The 23,716-nt window shown below is 41.2% G+C and overlaps 1 protein-coding gene and 10 non-coding genes across 11 annotated transcripts; all 11 read right to left on the bottom strand.

Moving 5' to 3' along the window:
• Positions 1-7,183: 7,183 nt before the first annotated feature.
• LOC111238563 (taste receptor type 2 member 40-like) lies at positions 7,184-8,158 on the bottom strand. The gene has a single exon (XM_022768133.1). The coding sequence runs from the start codon at positions 8,156-8,158 to the stop codon at positions 7,184-7,186; it is 975 nt and encodes a 324-aa protein (XP_022623854.1).
• A 3,444-nt stretch (positions 8,159-11,602) lies between these two features.
• Positions 11,603-11,674, bottom strand: trnac-gca. Its single transcript has one exon. It is a non-coding gene; the product is annotated as a tRNA-Cys (tRNA).
• A 496-nt stretch (positions 11,675-12,170) lies between these two features.
• Positions 12,171-12,242, bottom strand: trnap-agg. The gene has a single exon. It is a non-coding gene; the product is annotated as a tRNA-Pro (tRNA).
• Positions 12,243-12,634: 392 nt separating this feature from the next.
• Positions 12,635-12,706, bottom strand: trnap-agg. The gene has a single exon. It is a non-coding gene; the product is annotated as a tRNA-Pro (tRNA).
• Positions 12,707-13,735: 1,029 nt separating this feature from the next.
• On the bottom strand, positions 13,736-13,807 carry trnac-gca. Its single transcript has one exon. It is a non-coding gene; the product is annotated as a tRNA-Cys (tRNA).
• A 941-nt stretch (positions 13,808-14,748) lies between these two features.
• On the bottom strand, positions 14,749-14,820 carry trnap-agg. Its single transcript has one exon. It is a non-coding gene; the product is annotated as a tRNA-Pro (tRNA).
• A 386-nt stretch (positions 14,821-15,206) lies between these two features.
• On the bottom strand, positions 15,207-15,278 carry trnac-gca. Its single transcript has one exon. It is a non-coding gene; the product is annotated as a tRNA-Cys (tRNA).
• Positions 15,279-15,474: 196 nt separating this feature from the next.
• trnap-agg lies at positions 15,475-15,546 on the bottom strand. The gene has a single exon. It is a non-coding gene; the product is annotated as a tRNA-Pro (tRNA).
• A 207-nt stretch (positions 15,547-15,753) lies between these two features.
• Positions 15,754-15,825, bottom strand: trnap-ugg. Its single transcript has one exon. It is a non-coding gene; the product is annotated as a tRNA-Pro (tRNA).
• Positions 15,826-16,132: 307 nt separating this feature from the next.
• Positions 16,133-16,204, bottom strand: trnap-agg. The gene has a single exon. It is a non-coding gene; the product is annotated as a tRNA-Pro (tRNA).
• Positions 16,205-17,471: 1,267 nt separating this feature from the next.
• trnac-gca lies at positions 17,472-17,543 on the bottom strand. The gene has a single exon. It is a non-coding gene; the product is annotated as a tRNA-Cys (tRNA).
• Positions 17,544-23,716: the final 6,173 nt, after the last annotated feature.

Raw genomic sequence — 23,716 nt, 5'->3', positions numbered from 1 at the left:
AGGCTTCAAAATCAGGATTCGAGTCACTGCCAAGTCCAATAAATATACAGGAATCTGCCTGAGTGACACTGGTGCAGGGAAATGCTGAAAACCTCCTGGAGCTTCACATAACATGCAACATGGTGATTAAGGTAGAGGGACAATGGATGTAATTTAAACACAGCCACTGTAAAAGTTCAAATGAAGACATATGGCTAAATGTAAAAAAAAAAAAAAAAAGGAAAACAATGTAAAATGCTTTAAGAAGCAGTTTCTCTAATGACCGCTAGCAGCTGGCTCCAGTTTTGTTTTGGTGATATAGATAATCTTTATACTTTTATGTATAAATTCCACATCTTTCTCCATAAAAAGTTTTGGTCTCAATAGCTGAAGTCCGGAAACTGAAAGGATGCAACATGTCTTTTAAGAAATAATGGGTGAAATCACAGCTGCTTCATGTTTTAAGCCCCATCAGCAGAATTAGGGAGTCCATTGGTCAGTCTGTTGGTCTGAAGTAAAACAGGTTACCCCTAGATGGTAAAATGAAACATCTGGCCCAACATATGCCCAGGTCCTCGGTCCAGGTCTGGCCCATATATGGGAATACAGAATGGGGGAAAGTTTTACTTGTGTGCCGTCATCCCAGTGTAAAGTCTATTGGCTGAGCGGTAATGAGCTAATGTTGGCTGAGTTGTGGCCCCTCCCATTTTGCAACTCTGTCAGGGTGCGTTGTCTTTTTTTTTTTTTTTTTTTTTTTTTTTTTTTTATTAACTGTGCACAGGTTACCATGCTAACATGCTAAATGCTACAACACTCAACATTAGAATTTAACATGTCAGAATTACATGTTAAACATCAGTGTGTGAAGTGACTTTAACTGTACCTACAGTATGTTACCATGGTATCATTAACTGAATTCTAACTGACTGTTTTAACTGACATCAAAGATTTTCCAGAGATGCTCAAAATATTCTTAGAAGAGACAGAGATTTTAGGATATTTCCTGCACTCATGTTACCGGAAAACAGACCAACTTTTAATGCTAGAGTAGGATCGGTTCACAGTATCTGAGAGGGGTTTTTATGTCAACTTCTCCTTTATCACACACACTGATCCATTCATGCACTATACTGGTCAGACTGAAATATGAACCTCTGGAAAACGTTCATATTTCATACTGCTTAGTATTCCAGGGTAAATTAACCATTCATTATCCATGAACACGATTTTGTTGTTTGAAACATAAATATCCATATCTACATGATAATCATCCCAGTGAAACAGCTGCAGGTTATATCCAGGTCTACATCTACGTCGTTTGCCATCCAGGTGAAATCAAGCCGAAAGATCTTTTCAGATGAAAAGCCTTTGTGGTTTTCCATCTTGTCCTGAAGCAGCAGCTGTCGGTCCGGTTTGAATGGAAGCTTCAATGTGTTTATCAACACGCGCGGAATTCACTGATGAAGCTCAGTGTTTTTCTCTTTTGGTAAAAATGCAAAAACCATAAAAGAGTCACACAACGAAAAGTGCACAGCGTGGCATTCCAGTGAGCTAATGCCGGGCTGGTGTTTGCGTGTGATGTGTGTGATGGGGGTTTGTTCATTCCAAGGGCTTGACTTGGTTCACCCGCCCTACATCTGCCCGTGTGCACGCCTTAGCTCACACGTCCCCACAGAGTTCAAACTGTGTCAATGGACTTCATTTAAAGACTTGGACATGACAATTTAAAGGTGGGAGAAGCAGGATTGCGTCCACAATTACCACAGCTGATAGGCTAGACTCGGCAGATAAGGTGTTAAGGTGAGGGAAGGTGTGGACTTAAAAGAACAGTTTGACGTTTTGGGAAATTGGCTTATTTGTTTCATGTAGTTGGTATTTTAATGATATTCATATCATATCATTAATTTGAGTTTATAAACATTATAGTTTGAATCAGGAGCTTTGGTATTTGGATGAAGTAGCTAATGAAAAATAAGATGGGCTGAATATAAACAGTGTCAGTGACATATTTAATCAACATTTACATAGATATACTGTAGATATTAGATCAGACTCGGTATTGGCAGATATTAGTATTTAGGGACTCAAATCATGATCAGGACCAAAAGAACTTGATCAGGAAATCCATAACGTTCATATCTGTATGCAAGACAACCACCTGTTGTTTGTGCTGCTTTTCTGTCAGATTTTGTAACATTTATTTGAGCCAGGCTGTTTCCGGTCTTTGATGCAGGCTGAGCTCTGCAGCTGCTCGTTCTAATTTCATATTTACCACAGACATGAGAATGATATCTCGACTTTGACTTCAACAAGAAAGATGCGTGTTCTGACTTTGAGTGACTTCTCCCCAAGCCCAAAGATTAAAATAATATCATAAAAAGTGTGCTGCAAATTAACTCGTTTATTTTCCTGACAACAGATACTTCAAAGCTCCATATTTTAAGTGTTGATCCATAAGAAGATATATTTGTGGTTTTAAGAACCAAAAACCATCTCAGTGTAGTTTTACATCTCCTCTCTCAGGCTTCTCTCTGGAGCTCTAGTAACAACAGGTCGGTGAGCCAATCAGAAGAGAGGAGGCTCTGAGTCTCTCTTGGCTGACAGTTTTCTGAGTGATCCAATAAAAATATAGCAGATTTCAGGTAAAAACACTCCTGCAACCAAATCCTGCAAGGTTTGGATGGTGGGTCCAGGTGGGCGGGGCTTGGTGACTGCTTTGTTGTGACATCACAAAGTTCCAGAAGTCCTGACGGCTGGTTTTAAGGCTCAGTTTCTGAATACAGGCTGTGTGCATTTCTCTGTGGACTGAGGCTTTGATACTTTCACAGTATTAATATAGAAGCTAGACCTGATCTATAATTACAATACACAAGGACAGAGACATTTAGACTATATGGGACCTTTAGATCATCCATCAGCAGCCAATCATGTGGTGTAATCAGGAGGGAAATCTACGTTTGGCAAATTATAAATTGTTTTGGACTCAGTAAAGTTAACATTTTGACTTGGAGCTTGTTGAACTCGACATGGGAATTGGATATCCATAATTTGAGACTCGCATGTTTCGCTTCCAAACAATTGTTTCCCGTCTTTTGAACATGAGTTACTGTGCATGTTTCTGCAAAGTGAAGTATTCACGCTTAGTGATGCTCAGTGAGGGGAGGAGAATCTTCCTGTTGGTTTCAGGTGATTGAAAAGAAGCAGAGTGTAACACTGATGTGAAAATACTTATCCAAGAGTTTCCTTCATGGTTACTGAAGGCGTTATCTTGGTTTCGTAATGTCTATCCTGTACTTTGGAAGAATTAATGGCAGCGCATTAATTCCCCAGAAGCTCACATATTAAGAAAATGAAGTAACTTTCACCCCCTCAGAGTTGATGCCTCAGAGTGGCTCCAACATTATCCTTCAAAGGAAAATCTGTCTTTATTCTATATTTTTATTATTCTCAACAAATCCTAAACCAATGTGATTAAAACAGAGGAAGATCATGTCATATCATCGAGAGCTGCAGTACATCTGCTAAAGGGACATTGTGATGAAAACTACTGAACTTTAAACCTCAGCTTTTCATCCAAACATTGATCAGAAAAAATGGGAATTTCCTACATCAACTGGGCAACTCTGTCAGCTAATAAACAGCGTGTGATATGAGTGAAAGCTCAGGAACAGCTACTAAATACACCTGGTGCTGAGATTGGTCTCTCTCTCAAATAAATATCTTTTAAGACTCAGTAACTTCCTGAAACAGCTGGTCCTATTTTCAGCGGCGGATGAATCCACATTTGGTGTTATAGATAGTATTTTGAGGCTCTATGGCACAGAGGAATCAGATGGACTTGTTGGTATATATTCACTGTTGGTTTTGGACTTTTCATTGTTGTTGACGACAGACGTATCCTTTAAGGAACTTTATTAAAGTATCAAGTGGCTGTTTGGCGTTGCAGGGTGGTCCGATGGTTAAACAGATTGTCTGGTTATAAAAGAGGTCACAGGTTTGATCCCTGCCACAGCCAATGTGTCCATCAACCGCCATGTGTCCCTGAGTGATACACTGAGCTATTGTGTGCGAGCTCAGAGTATAAATCTCAGTCGTGGACAGAAGAGTCGTCTTGCTTTTTACGGCAACATGCAGCTGTAAAAGCGACATGTGATATATAAAGTCTGAGCTGAAACATCCAACATGCGTTCTCTCGGCAATAGATTCATATCTGGTGACTGACTCATGTCCCAACTCCGTCTCAGATCAACTGTTCCACATCACAGCGATACTCTGCCCATCATACTTAACGAAGGGCTTAAGTCAAATCATAGGCTTCCTGTCATTAAGATACCTCCTGTTTAAAGTGAAACGCTGACCCTGAATAAAGTTTAGCCTAAATCCGCTGCCTGAGAAACCCATTTTTCATTCGGCTGGTTATGGGTTCGTGTCAGCCGCACTTCTCAAAACAAAGACCACATGTGTCCATTTAATGCAAACCAGACGCGTGGATGGGAGCGCCCAGCCTCCAGCTGCCTGCCTCCTCCAAACCGGCCGGGTGGAGCGCTATGAAAAATGGCCTTGGAGGGGGGTGAGGGGGATCACAGCGGGGGTTATTAGCGGGTTTGGAGGCATTAACCCTCGTTCTCTCCTCTTGCCGTGACCCCGGCTGACCCCTGGCAGCCCTCGCCACAACAAAAGGGCCAAAAGGGGTGAAGGCGGAAAGACGGGAGATCAAAACAGAGCCGGGGAAGTGTGCTGCTGCTGCTAATCTGGGTTTTCCTTCAAGGATGTCATGCATCAGCATCTTCTGCGGTCGAATAATGAGTTTTCCTGTTTTGAGTTTACATCAGCAAACGTTGATTTGCTGCAATTTCTGTGATAAAAAAATAAGTTTGATGTTGTGGGTGGTCAAGGGTTTCGATTGCCAGCATGGTTGAAATCTTTTGCATTTCAAAGGATTTTTCACTTTAAAGCATTAACTGTGGCGCTAAGATAAAATACCTGCGGCTGATCCAGAATTCCCATAATTCCATTATAAAAATTACTTTTATAAGAGGATTTGCAGTGCTGTGCTGGCCTGTTTTACTTAAAGGTGATTCTGTCTTCTATCTTTATAGTGTGTACTGAATATTTTAATGTTTATGTTTCCAAAACTTTATTTTTCATGACAAAATAATGAGAAAAACAACCATTTAAGAATCCTACAAAATAATCCAAACTCAGGATCCACTTAATAGCTTTTGGAGAGCTTTCAACCACATCATGTAGTCTTCATCACCAATTAGAGTTTACTCAGTTGTCATGGAGACTGCCAGCATGTTTAAAAACTTTTTTGGCAAAGCCAGTAAGTGGACCTTGAGTTGTGATTGTATCATCAATCTACTACTTCCCAGCTCAATAATGAACTTAAGTAAATGTTTAGACAGCGCCGTAAACCTTGTTGACACTTATTACAGGTGTTAAAGCTATAAACAAAAGCATGATCATACAACTGCATTAACTAATATTGATTCAGAGACAGATTCCTGTTCATAGTTCGCAAAAAACTTGACCAAAAAACCTGATTCTTTTCCTTAGTTTTAATAATTTTGAGGTTTTTTGTTTTTTTTGTCAAAACATTTCTCATTGATTTATGAATATTTACAAAGCAAACAATTAATTAATTAATTAATTAAGAATGTAATTGAGGTCATTAATCCATGATGGAAATAGTTATTAGTTGTAATACTATGAAATAGTTTAAAAATGAGCTACAGCTCAACCAGCTCCAGAAGTAATATCCTGCTTACACATTAAAGTATGAATAATAATACTCTAATTATGTAAAGTATAATAACTAAAAGTCAGTTATGCCTTTAGCATAATGGTATTCTGGGGTCGATGTTGAGGACATGGTGGAAAAACATTCAGTCAGACAGTTTGATTAATTGTCACAGCTGACCTCTTTATATTTCATAACCATCGTGTTCTTGCAGCTCCAGTTGGCTGCATTCCAGGTGGAGGTGAGAGAGTTTCCAACTGTCTCACAAATATCTCTGCGCAAACAAAACTGTCTTTCACCACCAGGTATGACTTCAAAACATGAACTGATGTGAACTGAGAGGGGTGATGAGGAACCTATGAACTTTACTGACCTCTGCTGGTGATGATCAGGAACTGCAACAACACGGGAACTGCCTTCACACACACATTCAACATTTGTTTTCTCTTGGCAACAGCGGGGGGGAGATGTAGGGTATGTATCCTTTACTCAAGTAAAAGTATCAGTACTACAATGTAAAAAAAATTTATTAAATTCTTAAAACTGACGCGTCACTATGTAACATTTTACTGTTACTGTTCGGTAACCCAGATTCAAATCCTAGGGGTCGGGAGGGGTCACAACATGAGTCCGAGGGGTCGTGAGAAGAAAAAACAAACCTCTAAACTAATCTGTTTTCAGTTTTTGAACTATCTGAATAGTTTGCAGAACTAGTAGTTTGAAGAAAACCTCCAACTCTCAAACTCATAGACATTTGAAACATGACACATGGCCCTTTGGCTGCTGGGCATTTATTTTATTCCATAATAATGAAATCTATCATGTGTTTTTATGTAGAATTTTAATCTATAGAGTAACTAGTAGGTACAGCTGTCAGATTAATGTAGTGCAGTAAAAAGAACAATATTTCCCTCTGACATGTAGAGCAGTACAAATATAAAACAGATCCAGTTTCCTTTGTAAAGCTCTAAGAGATACTGATGACCTGATGAGTCTTCACAGGCGTAAGCCAAAGTGGCTTCATTCTCAATAGCTGTGGTCAAATGAATTGAAGGTTAAAGATTACAGGAATGTCAGATTAATGATTTCAAAGTTTGGGATACTATAGTATTTATCATATACATGGGTATGTTGATTAAAACTGGGATAAGCCTCATAACTGGGATACAGATGTTCAAATAAACACCCAGTGATGTCACAGGCTCCTTTTCAACAGCTTGTCAGCGCCCAGTACCAACTCCACAATCATACACCTGTTTTGTCTGATGACGAAACAAAACATGGGAATCTCACCGATCTCTGCTGTCCGTTCCATATGATGTGAACACAGCTTAAATCAGTAAAACCCTGTTTCAGATAACTGAAGAGTTAGAGCCGTACAGGACATAATCCATAGTACAGAGTGTGAAGATAATTACAGAGTATGCCGAATGCTGTATATGTCACTCAAGTAAAACTCAGTCAAACTGTTGCTGTTACTCCATCCTTATCTTCAGCACTCCGGGCCAATGTGTTTGTGTTTGTCCCGCTGCAGATCAGCACTCTGAGCTTCTCTCTCAGGTTCTTGTTGGAGCAGGTGAGGAGGATCGCAGAAGCCGTGCAATAAAAAGACAAGCCAAGGAAGAGCATGTCCGCGCTCAGCCCAGAGGCGAAGATCGCATGGAAGTAGTAGAGGGAGATGGTGAGCAGCGTGGTGAGGTAAACCCAGACCAGAGCGACCGTCAGCCTGCAGACAAGCAGGTACGACTCTGCAGCGTGAGAACCGCTCTGCTGGTTCTGCATGGACAAGGTGTGTTTGCAGAGGTAGACGACCAGCCTCAGTGAAGTGGGGAGCATGATCATCAAGGGCATCAGGGCGAGGTAGCAGATGAAGATGACCACATAGACGTTGACGTCGACCCAGGCAGGTAACAGGGGCTTCCTGATGACACAAGAAGCTCTTTCTGTCATGTTTTTTGGAACAAGAGTTTTGTTTTGGGATTTGAGGTAGAAGAAAGGGGTGAACATCACGCAGGAGGTCAGTAAGGTCAACCCCAGGAAGACGTTTAGGATGGTCGAGATGTTCTCCTTCAGCACTCTGAATATAACTGAAGAGAAGCTCAGAACCCTCATGCAGTAGAAGACGCTCAGCCAGGCCACGGACCAGAAACTGACGGAGCTGCTGCTGAACCACACGAACAGGACGACACAGAAGAAGAAAGGTAAGTCCGGCCAGCAGAGCACCACAGCCCAGACCGAGGCCACAAGGACGAAGGTGGAGATCTGCAGCAGGACGTTGCCCAGCGAGATGAAGCAGATGATGACGGCCACGGTTTTCACACATCCGGACCTCCACTGCTGCACCAGCATGACCACGAGGTTAAAGATGTTGGCGAGCGATCCCAGGACCAGCAGGAGGGCGGTGCCGCACAGCTTCAGATCAGCAGAGCCAAACATGGTTGCAGAGGCCGAGCGGAGATGGATACTGTTGCATTCCTCTCAGCTTCAGAGCAGAATGATATGATCAGGGTCCTTACAGAGGAAATAAAAATACGCAGCATGCAAATCTGTTCCTGTGAATCACTGGTGAATGTTGCTGCATATGAAAATAGAAATTAGACATCACTCAGATCAGCCGCCTCGCTGCTTTGTTCATTCACGGCACAGATCTTGACTATAAACTGAGCAATTACAGAGTGTCAGGTTGACCTGACATACGGGCTGAGCATATATGAGTGCTTTGTTTTTGTTTATGTCCGTATCTTTGTGTGTATATGTGTCTGTAACTGTTGCCATAGTGATGTTGCTGTTATTTCATCCACACAGCAGCAATGTTTCAGTTTTATTCCTCTCCTCTGAGGTCAAGTCCTTTACTGGTATTTGCATTTCAGTAAGTTGAATTTACATTTTCTTAATATTTTTTGATGTAATCCAGACTAATTCTCAAAGAGCAGCACAGAGACCACTGTTTCTGATTTTAAAGCCTAAACACATTCACTTTACAGCGTTTCCACCTTTAATTTCTGTCAGGATGAAAGTGATTCATCTGAAGAAGACAATACAGTGTTCAATAAATAAATAAATAATAAATTATGAAATAAATAATCATAAATAGATATGATAAAGTGTATTCATGGGTGGGTGAATGGGAGGGAAGGAAGATGTTCTGAGGTAGACATTAAAGACGCAACCAACCCATTTTAGAAATGATATGCAATAAATAAATAAAAAAATAATAGTTTGAAACGGAAAATTGACAATGGTTAGTTTATTTGTGTTAAGCAGAGAACTTTACGAGTTGTCCCTGAAGGCAGCATTGCCTAGCAACAACCTAGTTAGCTAACTAGTTTCTCAGAGGAGATTTTTCGGTAAACTTCGAAAATGTCCTGAATGAAGGATTAAAAAGGCAGAGATAAATATCATAGAGCCAATAAATATACGGGGGAAAGATAAATACATAACTATGGCGGATAAAATCGGTTCTGGTAACAAAGAAAAGTCGGTGTATTTGGTACAAATTTGGTATCTTGATGAGCAGTTGGAGAGGTAAGACTGCTAACGTTCACTGCAGAGCTAACGTAACTTCTCTTTTTGTGGGAATAAATTGTCAACTAACAGTTTCTTTCAACACAGAATGATGTATAAATGCAGATGTATATCTTAGTTTTTATCTAATATTTAAAAATCTCGCTTTATTTTAAGTCCTTCAGTTAGCCAAAGTGATGTTAGCCAAATTAGCAATAGCACCAGTTTAAGATAGCACTGTGTTAAGATGGCCACCATGCTAAATAAAAAAAAATGCTAATAGGACCTAATGTATAACCTCAATTTAGACTGCTGGGAAGGAAGTGTGTTTTTATTGCACGAAGCGCTTTAGCTAAGGCTGCAACTAACTATGAACTATTGTCATTGTCTATTAAAATGATGATTATTTTTCCTGATTAATTGCTTTGTCTTTAAATTGAAAACTGCTGATTAGTATTTCTCAGGGCCCAAGGCCATGGACTCAAAAAGCTTTTAAAAAAAATCAAATTATTATCGTAAAATTCAAAGATATTCAGTTTACTATCATACAGGACAAAGAAAAGGAGCAATGAATTAATATATTATAAAAATAGTTGCTAATTAAGGTTTTTTTTTTTTTTCCAATTATTTCTTTCCCCATGTTAACGTTCCTCTAATTGATAGTTTGAGTCACATTTCTTTTGTAAAGAAGTGCAAAAAAAAATACAAATATACTAAATTATACAAAAAACTGTACGATATTTGGTGGATTAGCCTCAAAGCTTTTAGCTTTACTCACCTCATTTAAGTTTTACTGACATGGTTTCACAAAGTAAAACAGATATATAGAATATATATTATCACTATATTTCACCTCACTATTAATGTCATGCTTCTGTCTCATATTTAGCATGATAAAAACTCTCTGATAGAGGATGTAGTCAGTGCAGTTAGAATTTAATTTTAGATACGCTATTCACAGCAAAAAAATTTTTTCCATACAACCCTGAAGCCCTGAACGTGTCCCTCTTCATCCTGCAGATGTCAGCTTAAATCTGTCGAGCTGGAGAAACAGAACAAAGACCTCTCCTCTGAGTACAGCGCGCTGCAGAAGGATAAGAAAGATGTCACTGAGTACCTGAAACGTGCCGTGGCTGCAAAAGAGAAGAAGGTGGAGGAGTTGGCGGAGCGCCTGGAGAGTCAGCAGCTGGCTGCTGAACAAAGCAGAAAAGTCCTGGAGCTGCAACACAGGCAGGAGATGAAGGAGCTACAGGAGCAGGCTGACAAACTTAACTCGGAGACCACGATGCAGGGTGAGACAATCATTATGTGTGATTGGAGAAAATATTTGTTACGCTTTTTTTCTTTTTAGATTTTTCTTCTTCTACTCTCTTAGAACAGATTGAATGTATGAGCTTTATATTGCAGTGACAGCACTCGGGGAAACAGAAACTACAACAAATTATTATTATATTCATTACTGATTAAGCTGAGTATTTATATTTTATAGTATATTCATTAAGTGTTTGATAAACAACTTAAATGATTAAGCAATTTTGCTGTTGTTAGAGGACAGGACATGTGATTTATGCAGTTATGTGCTTGAGCAGACAAGTATTCAGACAAACTAAGAAAGAATTTTATATACTCAGGCTAGATTCTTTCATTAAAGACACATTTCCACTCCAAACATCTCAGATTGTTTCATTTAAATAGATATGTGCAGCCCAAATAGACACACAATCAGACCTGAATTACTGAATAAATATTGAGTTGTTAGACCCATAATTCCCAATAAGAGTCAGAGAAACATATGTTAGGAGGATGACCGAAGAGCTTTTACATTTTTAGATACATCTTTAACTGAGAGAGGCACTTGAAGGCTCTGCCAATTACAATGACTGCATGAGTCCAAATAACGGGTTCATCCGGGATATGAACCTGGGACCGCTCGCACCTTAAGCGAGAATCATACCCCTAGACCAACAAGCCACTTGTGTTGTGTGATTTATGTCACAAAAGATCTGACAGACCCTGGTTTTTGACAGTGTTTATTTTTATTGTAGCTAGTCTAACACTCATTATAACATCAAGTGTAGCGCTGTGACACAATAATAAACTTGAGAGCCACTCACAATTGAAGTGCGCAAGTACAAAGCAAACTCTTTACAAACAAACATGTCATATGTCATAATGCAAGAGATGAGTACAGGAGTTAGAAGTGAATAACACTTCCCTGTTTAACATTTCTTCCAGTTCGTCTGTTGCTTTTTGAAAGTTAAAGACTTTATTTATACGCAGGTTGTCAAACATTGCATTTATTTATCATGCATGACATAGATGACATCTTTTGGACATTGGCAGCATATCTGTTGTGAAGTGCCGTAAATCTGATACAGGGGGCATCCGGATTTGAACCGGAGACCTCTTGATCTGCAGTCAAATGCTCTACCACTGAGCTATACCCCCACAGTTCAACAATCACATCACTGTCTCCTGATCGGACAGAACATGTCCAAGTGTTTGTGAGAGAATGATGTGCAAAAGTTGGACTTGAGCAACGGTACACTGTAGTACTCAGAACATTCAGATGCCTGAGATTAAATGTGTTTCTTTAGACAGGATATATGGGACTATAGGCTCATCACTTGTTCAAAGCGGTTTATAACACTCAGCAGGTGAGCAAACTTTAGACAAGAACACCAGCTGTTAATGAACACACAGATGAATGTGTGGTTTGCATGATAGGTTAGCCTGGCTGGTTTGCTTTTCTTCTCCTTCAACTAACACAATCAGTAGGTTTGTTTCATTTTTCATTTCCTCTAACTCTTATATGTTGCTAAGGACCATTGTTGTGTTGTTCCAAACATTGGGCTTATTAGAGTATATTGTGTCAGGAGAAGACTTGACCAAGCACAATTTGACATATACTTTTAGTTCAGAGGTGCTTGAATGACCAAACAATGGGCTCGTCCGGGATTTGAACCCGGGACCTCTCGCACCCTAAGCGAGAATCATACCCCTAGACCAACGAGCCACTTATAGATAATTATTTATGTTAAAGATCTCACAGACACTGTTTATTGACAGTGTTTATTTTTATTGTAGCTACTAATGTTCACTATAGCATCAAGGCTGCAACACAGTAATAAATTTAGTACTTTTCCTTTACTGAAGTAAATTCATTTTATACAACAAACCCCTAATAAAATATTACACAAAAAGATAAAATAAAAAACAAAGATTAGACTAGAAAAAACAGTGCTCCATCCCTCCAGTAGAGATCAGACACTAAGAGAGGTTAAGTTGGTTTTTCCTGTAATTGGTCACACGCTGGTTTATGATGGTTTATATAATGATGCAGCATTGAAATAACACCAACAACTTTCATATGTTGCTAATGACCATCACTGTACCTTTATAAATAACGGGCTCGTCCGGGATTTGAACCCGGGACCTCTCGCACCCTAAGCGAGAATCATACCCCTAGACCAACGAGCCACTTTCTCCAGTTAATTTATGTCAAGAATGATCTCACAGATCCTGTTTATTGACTGTATTTTTATTGTAGCCACTAACGCTCGTTATACTAATACATTTCATACTTGTACTTTACTTAAGTAAATCCATTTTATACCATGAACCCTTCACAAAATAGCAGAGTCTAGTTGTGGCTGCCTGTTATGTTTCTGATGTCTACGAGTTCTTAGAAGTTTCACCAAAGGGACATTTCTCTTCCAAACCTCTCAGATTATTGCATTTAAATCATTGTTTGTGGCTCAAGAGGTTGGTGTAAAGGATTCGCTATACTTTAAATTCCTGTGCGTGATTGTCTGTTTTGGAAAGTTGCAACAATATATCGGACGCAGGGAAAGGTGTGGTGGGAGGGGGTTTCAACCACACTTTGTGTGAAGCATCTTCTCCTTGTTTACTCTCCTCCTCTCAGTGACAAAGATGAAGCAGCAGAAGCAGAAGCTGATGCAGCTGATGCAGCAGTTGTCTAATACAAAGTCTCTGGAGAAGCAGCTGGTCAGTCAGAGGGAAGAGCAGGAAGCTGCCATTTACAACCTGAAGATGGGAGTAGTGTTGGAGAAAGAAAAGTAAAGTCAGAGAGCAGAACATGTACATCTGCAGAGGAAGTTTTCATACTTTTAATGTTGGCTGTTGATTTAAAATGTCAGTCAGTAAACAGCAAACGTTCACGTGCACCTTCCCGTCCTCCAACAACAGGATGGATGATAATATACAGAACACAGTGGACGACCGCGTTCAGAGGGAGCTATCGGACATTCTTCGGGTGGAGAGAGCTCAGCACGGCGAGAGGTTGGAGTGGATTCAGTTCCTGCAGAATGAGAAGGCGCCACTGCAGAGGGAGAGGGACGCCCTGCAAGACAGAGAGAGAGAGCTTTACGTCAGGAAGGACAACCTGAAGGAAGATCTCAAAAAGATTGTCAAGGAGAGCCTCATGCACAAGAAGGTAAGAGCACGACAACTAACGATGTCTGCACAGAGGGGACACAAATCCAAGACAGGGAGCATCCAGAATTGAACTGGAGACCTCTTGATCTGCAGTCAAATGCTCTACCACTGAGCTACACCCCCACCCTCTGGTCCAACTGTTTGTCTTTTCACACAGTAACTGGATCAGTGTTCATCAGAGAATATGTGCAGCTAAATATCCTGTAATTGCATCTAGTGGCCGCAGTGGCTGCTGTTCAGCAAATGTCCCAGCAGTTGTAGTCTGACTTTAAAAAACATACAAATGTCTTGGTTAGTATGCAGTGTTTGGATTAGATCTCAGATTGTCTTTGTGTGGCTCTGGCTGAGCCTCTGTTTGAAGCCCATGATTGTCTCCGTTTTATATGTGTCTTTTTAACACCATTAATTTGATTAGCAGGACCAACCTTCCTCCACCTGGGGGCAGCACACTGTTGTAATATACAGCATAGTTCAGTTGTGATGAGAATTGAGCAAGTTAAACCACCATCTAATGAGTGTGGCCAGACATAAAACAGCCTGAGAAAGAACAGCCAACCACAGCACAGAGGGAAAGCAAAGAGAGAAAAGTTTGTGCCACAGAAAATAAACACAAAACGTTGAAGAGAGAAATGGACAGATTCTTTTTCCTTTGTGGAAAACAACTGAAACCTGATCGATCAGCTTTATTATTGCTTCATGAAATATGTGTCCTAAACATGTCGTGTCAGTTTACTGTGGTCCTCCTGATTGATTGAGTGACTACCACAGGACTAGACTGTGGCCTCAGTGCTCCTGTTGAGTTTACGATCAGAGTGAGTCGGAGAATGGATACAGAGAGCTCATCTGTTATCTGCTGTTCTACGACGCTTTTAAAAATCTTCCATTTTGGATTTATGTCGGTGTTTATTCCCAGTGACGCCTCATATATTAGTATCTAATACACAACTTGTGATTTTAAAAAGTTAAAAAGAAAGAAAAAGAAGAAGTTGGGAAAACTTCTTCCACTCCAGACATCTCAGATTGGTTCATTTAAATAGTTAACCTAAGACATATTTGCAAATAATGGGCTCGTCCGGGATTTGAACCCGGGACCTCTCGCACCCTAAGCGAGAATCATACCCCTAGACCAACGAGCCACATTTATCTGTCCATTCATGTAAACAAAAATCTGACAGACCCTGTCTATCTAGTGTTTATTTTTGTCGTAGCCACGGACACTCATTATAACTGCGACACAGTACTAAACTTGAGAGCCACTCATATTTGAAGTGCACAAGTACAACACCAACTCTTTACAAACAAACAAGTCATGTGTCATAATGCAAGAAAATACTGCAGGACGCCACTTGATAATGCCACTCTGTTTAAATTCATGATGTTGCTTCCAGTTCATCTGTTGCTTTTTTGGAGGTTAAAGCCTTTATTTGTATTCAGCCTGTGAAATATTGTATTTGTTCATCATTTTGGACATAGACGACACATCTTTCGGACGGTCTGTTGTGAAGTGCCATAAATCTGACACAGGGGGCATCCGGATTTGAACCGGAGACCTCTTGATCTGCAGTCAAATGCTCTACCACTGAGCTATACCCCCACAGTTTCTGCTGGAGGTGTATCAGTCAGCGAGTCACTCAGCTCTGTGAGGACACGTCCACAACAACCGTTTCTAACTCTCAAAATTTCAATCTGGGTGTTGTTCTAAACAGCAGTAAGCAGTTTCAGATTTATGCTGCTAACATCTTAGACTGTATCATTTAAATAAATATGTGAGGCCCAAAGTTTAAAATAATGGGCTTGTCCGGGATTTGAACCCGGGACCTCTCGCACCCTAAGCGAGAATCATACCCCTAGACCAACAAGCCACATTTGTAAGATGTTTATGTTAAGAAACATCTGGCAGACTCTGTTTATCGGTAGTGTTTATTTTAATTGTAGCCACTAACGCTCGTTATAGCATCAAGGGTGGCACTGCAACACGGTAATAAACTTGAGCGCCACTCATATTTGAAATGCACAAGTACAAAACAAACTCTTTACAGACAAACACAAAAATAACATATAAAAGGGACGGGCTCGTCCGGGATTTGAACCCGGGACCTCTCGCACCCAAAGCGAGAATCATACCCCTAGACCAACGAGCCACATGTCCTTTAACTTTATCTCAAGAAAAGTCTCAAATTCTGAGCTGGGCTTTTAAACTACAACACAAAATTTTCCCCCCCAAAAAAAAGTCTCACATGTAGAGACGTGTTGTCTCAAATCAAACACTGCTGTTCTGCTCTCTCTGGAAATGGCAATCACAAAATGTGACCACGATTGTCGCCCACCTGCCGGCTGCTTCGCTCGATTGATTTGAAAAATTCTCCTATGTAATCAAGCTGGTTTATTGTTGAAGGTGAGAAGTGTCCATTGTTGTAGACTCAATATTGTTGTGTCATTCCAAACAATGGGCTCGTCCGGGATTTGAACCCGGGACCTCTCGCACCCTAAGCGAGAATCATACCCCTAGACCAACGAGCCACATTTATCATTCAGTCTACATCAAGAAAAGATCTGACAGACCCTGTTCATGTAGCATGTTTTTACCAGGCAGTACTCGTCCTATGTTTCACCTGCATGTATGAAATTCGGTAGACACGTGTAACATGCCAGGACCTACAAAAAGACTGCATGTACCCTTAACCCAAACCCAACAGGAAATGAGATATTTTGAATCTACTCTGCAATTTTGGTGCAGTTTTGCCATTTACATGCATTGGAATTTAACTTACACCTCTTAAAGAATTAATCAGTTCGACATCATATTCGGTCATAATAATCTTGAGACTTTTGCGAAGCTAAATTGCGAAGCTTTTGAGTTTTTGTTGAACGTCTAAATGTCGATAGTCAGTTAGTCATAGTGTCACCTAATGGCAGCAGGAAATGTTTTAGAATTTGATTTACTCCTCCTAGCTGGTTGAGCAGATCCACCTCAAACTCTTTTTGAAGGTTAAAGCCTTCATTTGTGAAACCCTGTGCTTGAATGTCATGCGGCACATAGATAACACATCATTTGGACATTTTGGTGCATGTCTCTTGTGAAGTGGCATAAATCTGACACAGGGGGCATCCAGAATTAAACCAGAGACCTCTTGATCTTCAGTCAAGTGCTCTAACACTGAGCTGTACCCCCACAGATTGACCACCACATCACTGTCTTCTCGATGGACAGGACATTTGGACGGACGGTTATTTTCTAATTTTTTGATGCAGACGAGAGGCAAACTGCAGCTTATTTTCCTTTACGTGGTTTACTTTTCTTTTTAATTCAATTTTCAGTCGGCCCCTCGGGCTCAGGGCGAGTCTCTAAAAAGTTTGGGTGGGAAGGTGGGAACAGGATCTTCTGTCATACTGGTCTTATTCTTCTTCATCCCCAGTTGACACCTTTAAAACAAAAAGCTAGAACTTCCCTCACTCTGTTCTTCTTTATTTGAGTTTAAAAAAAAAAAAGCACTGAAATCATTCATCATCTTCTGTTCATCAGGAAGTGGAGCAGCTGAGGAAGACGTGGCAGCAGCTGATTGAGGAGCGAGAGGACTGGAGCTACACCCACAGCTACATATGGGCTCAGATAGAGGAGCTCAGGTAAATGTTTGTTTGTGTTTCCATACACAAGACTCACACCAACTGTTGTGGAAGGTGAATTACAAGACTGTTTCAATCCTCAAGATTTCCAATTTTGTGTTGTTTTATTTGTATATCATCTTGGGTGGAGAAGCCAAGTTATTAAATGCCATAAAGCTGACACAGGGGGCATCAGGATTTGAACCGGAGACCTCTTGATCTGCAGTCAAATGCTCTACCACTGAGCTATACCCCCACAGTTCAACCAGTCAGAGTTACTGTATCACTGTTTTTTCAGAGAGCAAACAGCCTTCGTGTCCGACGTGTGCTGTCAAAAAACAGATGAGGCGGATCAGCTGTGGACCGAGCTACAACAGGAGAGCAGCAGGAGTCAGCAGCTGGAGGGCGTCAAGCAGGAAGCAGCCATCATCCTCAGACACATCATGATGGTAAAAACACTGTCTGGACCAGCAGCATCAGGACAGCTGCTTTAGTTCCTGCTGCAGAATCTGATTTGCTGAAATTGAAACTCTGCAGACTCTCTTCCCTGGAATATCACAGCATCTGTGGGAGCTGTACTCCAGAGGGGGAGGATGATTTACTGGTTATTGGGTCAGTTTTAGGTCAGGATGGTCAGACATCCCATTTACTTTCTGCTGCTCAGACAAACATCCATTGGTGCAAGACGTTTCCAGACTAAAGCTACAACAGTAGTGGAGTAAAACGTGTAATGTTTCCCACACTAAATGTAGCTGAGTAGATGTATAAAGCAGCACAAAACAGAAATACTCAAATAAAGTACAAGTACCTAAAAATTATATTTAAATACAGTAGAGAGAAGCTGCCGAACCTTTCTGCATAAATCCAAACTCACCACTCTCTGAACATTCAAAAATATGCCTCTGTATTTACTTTACCCACAACACAATCAGTCCCAACCATAACTCTGGAGAAGGGAAAGTATCATGGTTTTTCCTGAATGAGCGGAGTGTCATTGACCCTCCAGCATAATAATAATAATGATAATAATACTAACTTGGATTTTTATAGCGCCTTTCAAGGCATGTGAAATATCACTACTACAGACCATTTAACCTTCCTGTTACATCTCCATAACAGCTGTTTCAGCCAATGAGATCCTTTCAGATTATTGAAGCTCTGGCGTTCTCTGTCCTCTGCAGGACTCAGTGAAACCATCTGACACTCAGTGGAAGATGCAGAGGCTGCTGGAGATCCTGGAGAGCACCGCCCCCCCAGGGAGCAGCTGACGCCGCTGAGAGGAGCAGTCGAGGGCGGAGACCTCAGACCTCCGGCCACAAACCAGCCAGGTACTGAAATCACTCTGCACTGGACCGTGTCTCTTAATTTCATGACTTGTGAGCACATGGGTGTGAACATTGGCAGCTGATTTCCTGAGAAATGCAGAACACTCTGCAGCTGTGAAATAACTTATAATCCCGTGTCCCTGCTGTCCCTTCATACACAGCACCGTGCAAACATTTGAGGCCCTTTAGATCTTAGTTTAAATTCTTAATCATTACGCAACACCGTCAGTGAGGCGTCTGATTCATTCTGCGGCAGGACAATGGACAAACATCCAGCCAGAGTCATAAGGAAATATCTTCAGAGACAAGAAGAACAAGGAGTCCTGCAGCAGATGGTCCGGTCCCCACAGAGTCATGATCTCATCTGCATTCAGATCATCCAAAAACATTCTTTCTTCGCCTGACCTGTTCTCAGAGTGCTTCATTGTTGTCCTCATACACAGAGCATGCTTAGAGTACAAACAGCAAAGAACTCACTCTCTCTCAGTGGATGTATTTCCATATTTCCAGAACAGAGGACAACAGATGGTGTCGGTGTCCTGCTCCCTCAGTACAGAGGAGACAGATTCATGTCTGTGTTTGAAGATGAGAAATGATCCAAACTGAAAGATGTGGTGGTAAAAGGTGAAGAACTTAGTAACATGTGACAAACCCACTTACACCTCAGATGTTTTCTTGATATTTTGAGTGAATCTGATAGGTATAATGTAGATGTGGAAGTCCCTAAAACAGGAACAGCATATTCATTTTAATTAATTTATGTATTACTTAAGTTGGATCACATGACTACTTACTGACTACTCTGAAAAACGTGGCTCATAGTACGAGCAAACTCTGTAGTTTACCTCAGTTCTATTACCGACGAGCTGGTGAAGGACGTGAAGCTCTTAGCAGCTGAAGAGTCACATATTTTTCTCAGAAGTTGGCGTTGACCAAAAACAGAGCTAAATGCAGAGTAAATATTATAGAGTAACATTAATCTGGTGGCCAGAAACAAGTGAAACGATGAGTGCTAATGTTGCTCCGTAATGCTGGATGTTTAAATAAGCAACTGTTTGCCAAGAGGTTTTTAGCTTTATAAGGTAACAATATGTCAGTGTTGTGTTCACAGTGTGTTTCCGCTGCAGCCGATTGCCAAAAACAAATGTAATCAATTAAGAATAAATAAATAAAAATACACCATAATTGTTGTTTTTTCCGTTTTCATGTATAATTGGTTCTTTGTGTAAATATTGTTGCTGCGTCTGTCCCTCAGGAGACTCAGCCCTGTCGACCCGTCTCCTCCGGCTCCTCAGCAGATTGATTCAGAGGCAGGAGCCTCCACAGACCACTGAACCAGCCAGCAGTAAGAAACCACCACCTCATTTCAAAATAAAGGTTTTACTCACTTTAGTCCTGCTTCTGTTCTGACCACTGATCTGTTTGTGTAGATTTGAAAACACTGCAAAGTATTTTTTGTAACAATTAGACTAATTTATTTTTATTGCGGCTTTCTAGTACCTTAGAAAGTCGCTTGTGAGGCAGAATAGGTCATGTATATTTGTATGACACGCTGCTGCTGTTTCAGAGAAGCACACTGAGTCCAGAGAAGTTTCGGAGGTTTTAATATTTCAATCGGATAATACAGCGGCTTTACACGCGCCCATTTGATGTTAAATGTGTACACTTGGCGTACGTGTATCCAAGCAAACAAAAGAACAAAAGCGATGGTAAAAGCGGTCAACAAAAATTACGGCTACCTAGACTCGCCTCACTCTCCCAGTGCAGGTGAAGCAGGTTATGATATAACCTACCGGCTGTCAACGACGGTGCTCATGTGACCCCAAACACTGCATATCCCCATGGCAACAAGACAAAACTAATCAAACACAAAATAAACGATCAGAACCAATATATTATTGAGTTAATGTAAATAATTACTCTCATATCACGTAGGAGACATAAACATATGAAAAATATTCAACAATAAAGTTCAAAATTAATGTCCATTAATTAATCCACACGACTCTTCTTTCTTCTTGAATCATATGACTCATTGTCCACAGTCTCATTGATCAAAGTCAAACAGCCAAAGTCCAGTAAAGAGTCTAGTAACAGTCCAAAAAAAAAAGAGAGAGAAGAGAAAAAAGAAAAATCACAACTGAAGCCATCGTGTCATCAAATGGCGTCAGCCTCCTGCAACAAGCAAAGCTTTGTGATGGGCCGGTCCAGGCAGCTGCTCCGGGTTTTAATTCGCACCTGACGAATGAATCCTCTTCGGTCCGGGAAGGTCTGTATCACTCGTCCCATAGGCCAAGAATTCCGAGGAGCTGTGTACTGAATTCTTGGCTTTCAACAACAGGTAAGTCACTGTTCCATATCCATGTTTACTGGCATCGCAGAAATGATGCAACTGGGCTGAAGTAACTTCTCCAAAGCCTGGTGGCTTCATACATCTGCTGACCTCAAATCTTTCCAACAGATGCAGCTGCTGCAGCCAATCCAACCACTCTTTAGAGACTGACTCAGGCACAATGTCATCCCTGCCTATCCCTCTCCCACACAGGTCTCTCAGGATCCTCTTCGCTGTTAATGATCGTACTGATGATCATAGATGGAGCTGACAGTCGAGAGAATTCCTCTTCTGGTTAGTGGTCTGTCCTTAAGTACCATTTTGAACTTGAAGGAGTCTGATTTAATGCTCCATTCCACACCCAGCACTCTCTCTACAGGTAGCGAATTCAGTTTCATGTCCAATCCTTCAATGCCTTTTGCTCTGTAATTCTCTGGGATGACTTCCAACACTCCAGTCCTGTTACTCAACCACTTTGCGAGAAAAAATCCACCCTTGGAACACAAAGAGACGAGGTTCCTGTAAAGCATCACTGCTTCCTTCTCCGTGGCCACCGACACGAGGCAATCATCCACATAAAAACAGTGCAGTAGTTTATCCACAGTTTCCTTACTGTAGTGATGCCCGTGGTCCTCTGCACACTTTCTGAGGGCGAAGTTAGCACAACTGGGAGATGATGTCGCCCCAAACAAGTGCACCTTCATCCGATGCTCAATGGGTAGCTGCTGCGTATCCCCCTTTGGCCACCAGAGGAACCTGAGGAGGTCTCTGTCATCAGGAGGGACTTGAACCTGATGGAACATTGATTCTATATCGGCCATAATCACAACTGATTTCTTCCTAAACCGAGTCACCACTCCAATCAGGGAACTGGTAAGATCAGGGCCCTGTAGAAGCTGAGCATTTAGTGATGTTCCTTGATATCTTGCTCCACAGTCAAACACAGCTCTGATCTTTCTTTTAGTGGGATGGTAGACTCCGTGGTGTGGTATGTACCATACTTTCCCATCGCCACGATCCAACTCTTCTTCGGGCACCTTTTCTGCATAGCCTTTAGCCAGAAGGTCATTTATAAAGGTGTTATACTCAGTATGAAATATTGAGTCCTTCTGAAACCTCCTTTTCAAATAACACAGGCGCTGTTCAACAACTCTCCTGTTGTTTGGCATGCTGACGTCCCTGTTCCTTAAAGGTAACGCAATCTGGTAATGCTCTTCCACCTGTTTCACTGTGTTGTTGACAAACTCCAAGAACCTTTGATCCTCCCTTGACATTCCTGGTTGCTCCTCAATACTGCTTTCAGGGAAATCATTCTTAAATTGTTGTTGCCAGAGGTCATCCAGGTTCACGACTGCAACTCTGTTGACAGTTATTTTGAGGATGCTCCACTTAACGGTCTCTCCATGCTACCTGTCAGTGGACCATTGACAGTCAGCCCAAAGTTCGGATCGCATATGGTCGCATCATTTACGCTACACACACAATTCCAGTGGTTCCAGTGCTTTAGGAACATTGGTACTATAAGTAACTCATCTTTGCATCAATCTGGGTAAGCGAATGTGTTTCAGATGTGACCATTGTTCAATATCCTTTTCTTGGGAATATTTCCTCTGTTTCACAGGCATGGACTCTTGCGTGTAAATCTTGGAAGCTCAAAGAAATTGTCCCTTCAGTGCTGCAACCTCAATCCTGACACGATGTTGCTGCTTACGACTTTCTCCTGCGCCCATGGTTCGAAGGAGAATGCGTCATTCTCCTGTGGAGGTGGAGTTTGTGCATTAAGCTCTCAGTGCAAACACAGCCGTACTCACTGGTCAAGAAAGCGTAAGTGATGAAGTTTTGGTTCCCTTCTTAGATTTAACCTGACCGGACAATGGGAGTTTGCAGTCTGATCTCCAGCCCCTGTAAGACATTGACACAGTGTGTTTACATAGCGGCCCTGGGCTCCTTCCATCTGCTCAAAATCTTTAACAGGTTCCTTATGAAAGTACAGTTGGGGATGTCTAAGGCTACATTTAGAGCAGGAATCCTTTTACGGCATCTCTACTGATGTGCCCTGTGCACAAACACCAAAACAGATGCCATTTTCCCTTAAGAAGCCTATCTTTTCTCATGAACCATTTTTCCCATCTGTACACATACATCTAATGTGTGTCCGTCCTCCACAGCAGATGCATGATTTTTTTGTTTGTTTGATTTCCTTTTTTTCCTTACAGACTGATATTTGTTCTCCACAGGGCTTAACATTTGGTAGCGAAATCTGCTCCCCTTGTGTCCAGGACGAAACTGTGACTTGGGTTTGTTTATTCTGTTACTTATGATTATTGATTGAGAGTCTTGTATATTGCCAAACACAGGATCTGTCAAAATTTTCACCTGTCTTTCAATGAAGTTAGCAATATCTGTGAACTTAACTCTCCGGTTATGTCGTTCCTGTAGCTCACAGGCATGTTTCCTCCACCTATCTCTAAGTTTGTAAGGCAGCTTTTTAATGATGCTCAACATGTTGGAAGGCATATCCATGTCTGAAAGATATTGTACATCCTCCATGGCATTACAGCAGCCTCTAAGGAAGAGACTGTAGTCCTGCAGAACCTTCACATCCTCTGCTTTAATTGGAGGCCATGAGAGGGCTTTATCCAGGTAAGCAGAGGCGACCTTTTGTTCGTTCCCGAACTGCTCCTTTAATAAAGCTTTGGCTTTTGTATATCCTCGTTCTGGATGTATGTGTTGACAGCTTCTTACAAGCTCCTTAGCATGACCCTTTGTGTG

This window comes from Seriola dumerili, unplaced genomic scaffold, assembly GCF_002260705.1.
Source record: "Seriola dumerili isolate Sdu_G_001 unplaced genomic scaffold, Sdu_1.0 BDQW01001417.1, whole genome shotgun sequence".
NCBI lineage: Eukaryota > Metazoa > Chordata > Actinopteri > Carangiformes > Carangidae > Seriola > Seriola dumerili.
The sequence above is the reverse complement of the archived record's forward strand: the minus strand, read 5'-3'. Positions and strand labels throughout refer to the sequence as shown.

Excerpts from the sequence above, each read along its gene's own strand:
- LOC111238563 (XM_022768133.1), bottom strand. The coding sequence starts at position 8,158 with ATGTTTGGCTCTGCTGATCTGAAGCTGTGCGGCACCGCCCTCCTGCTG.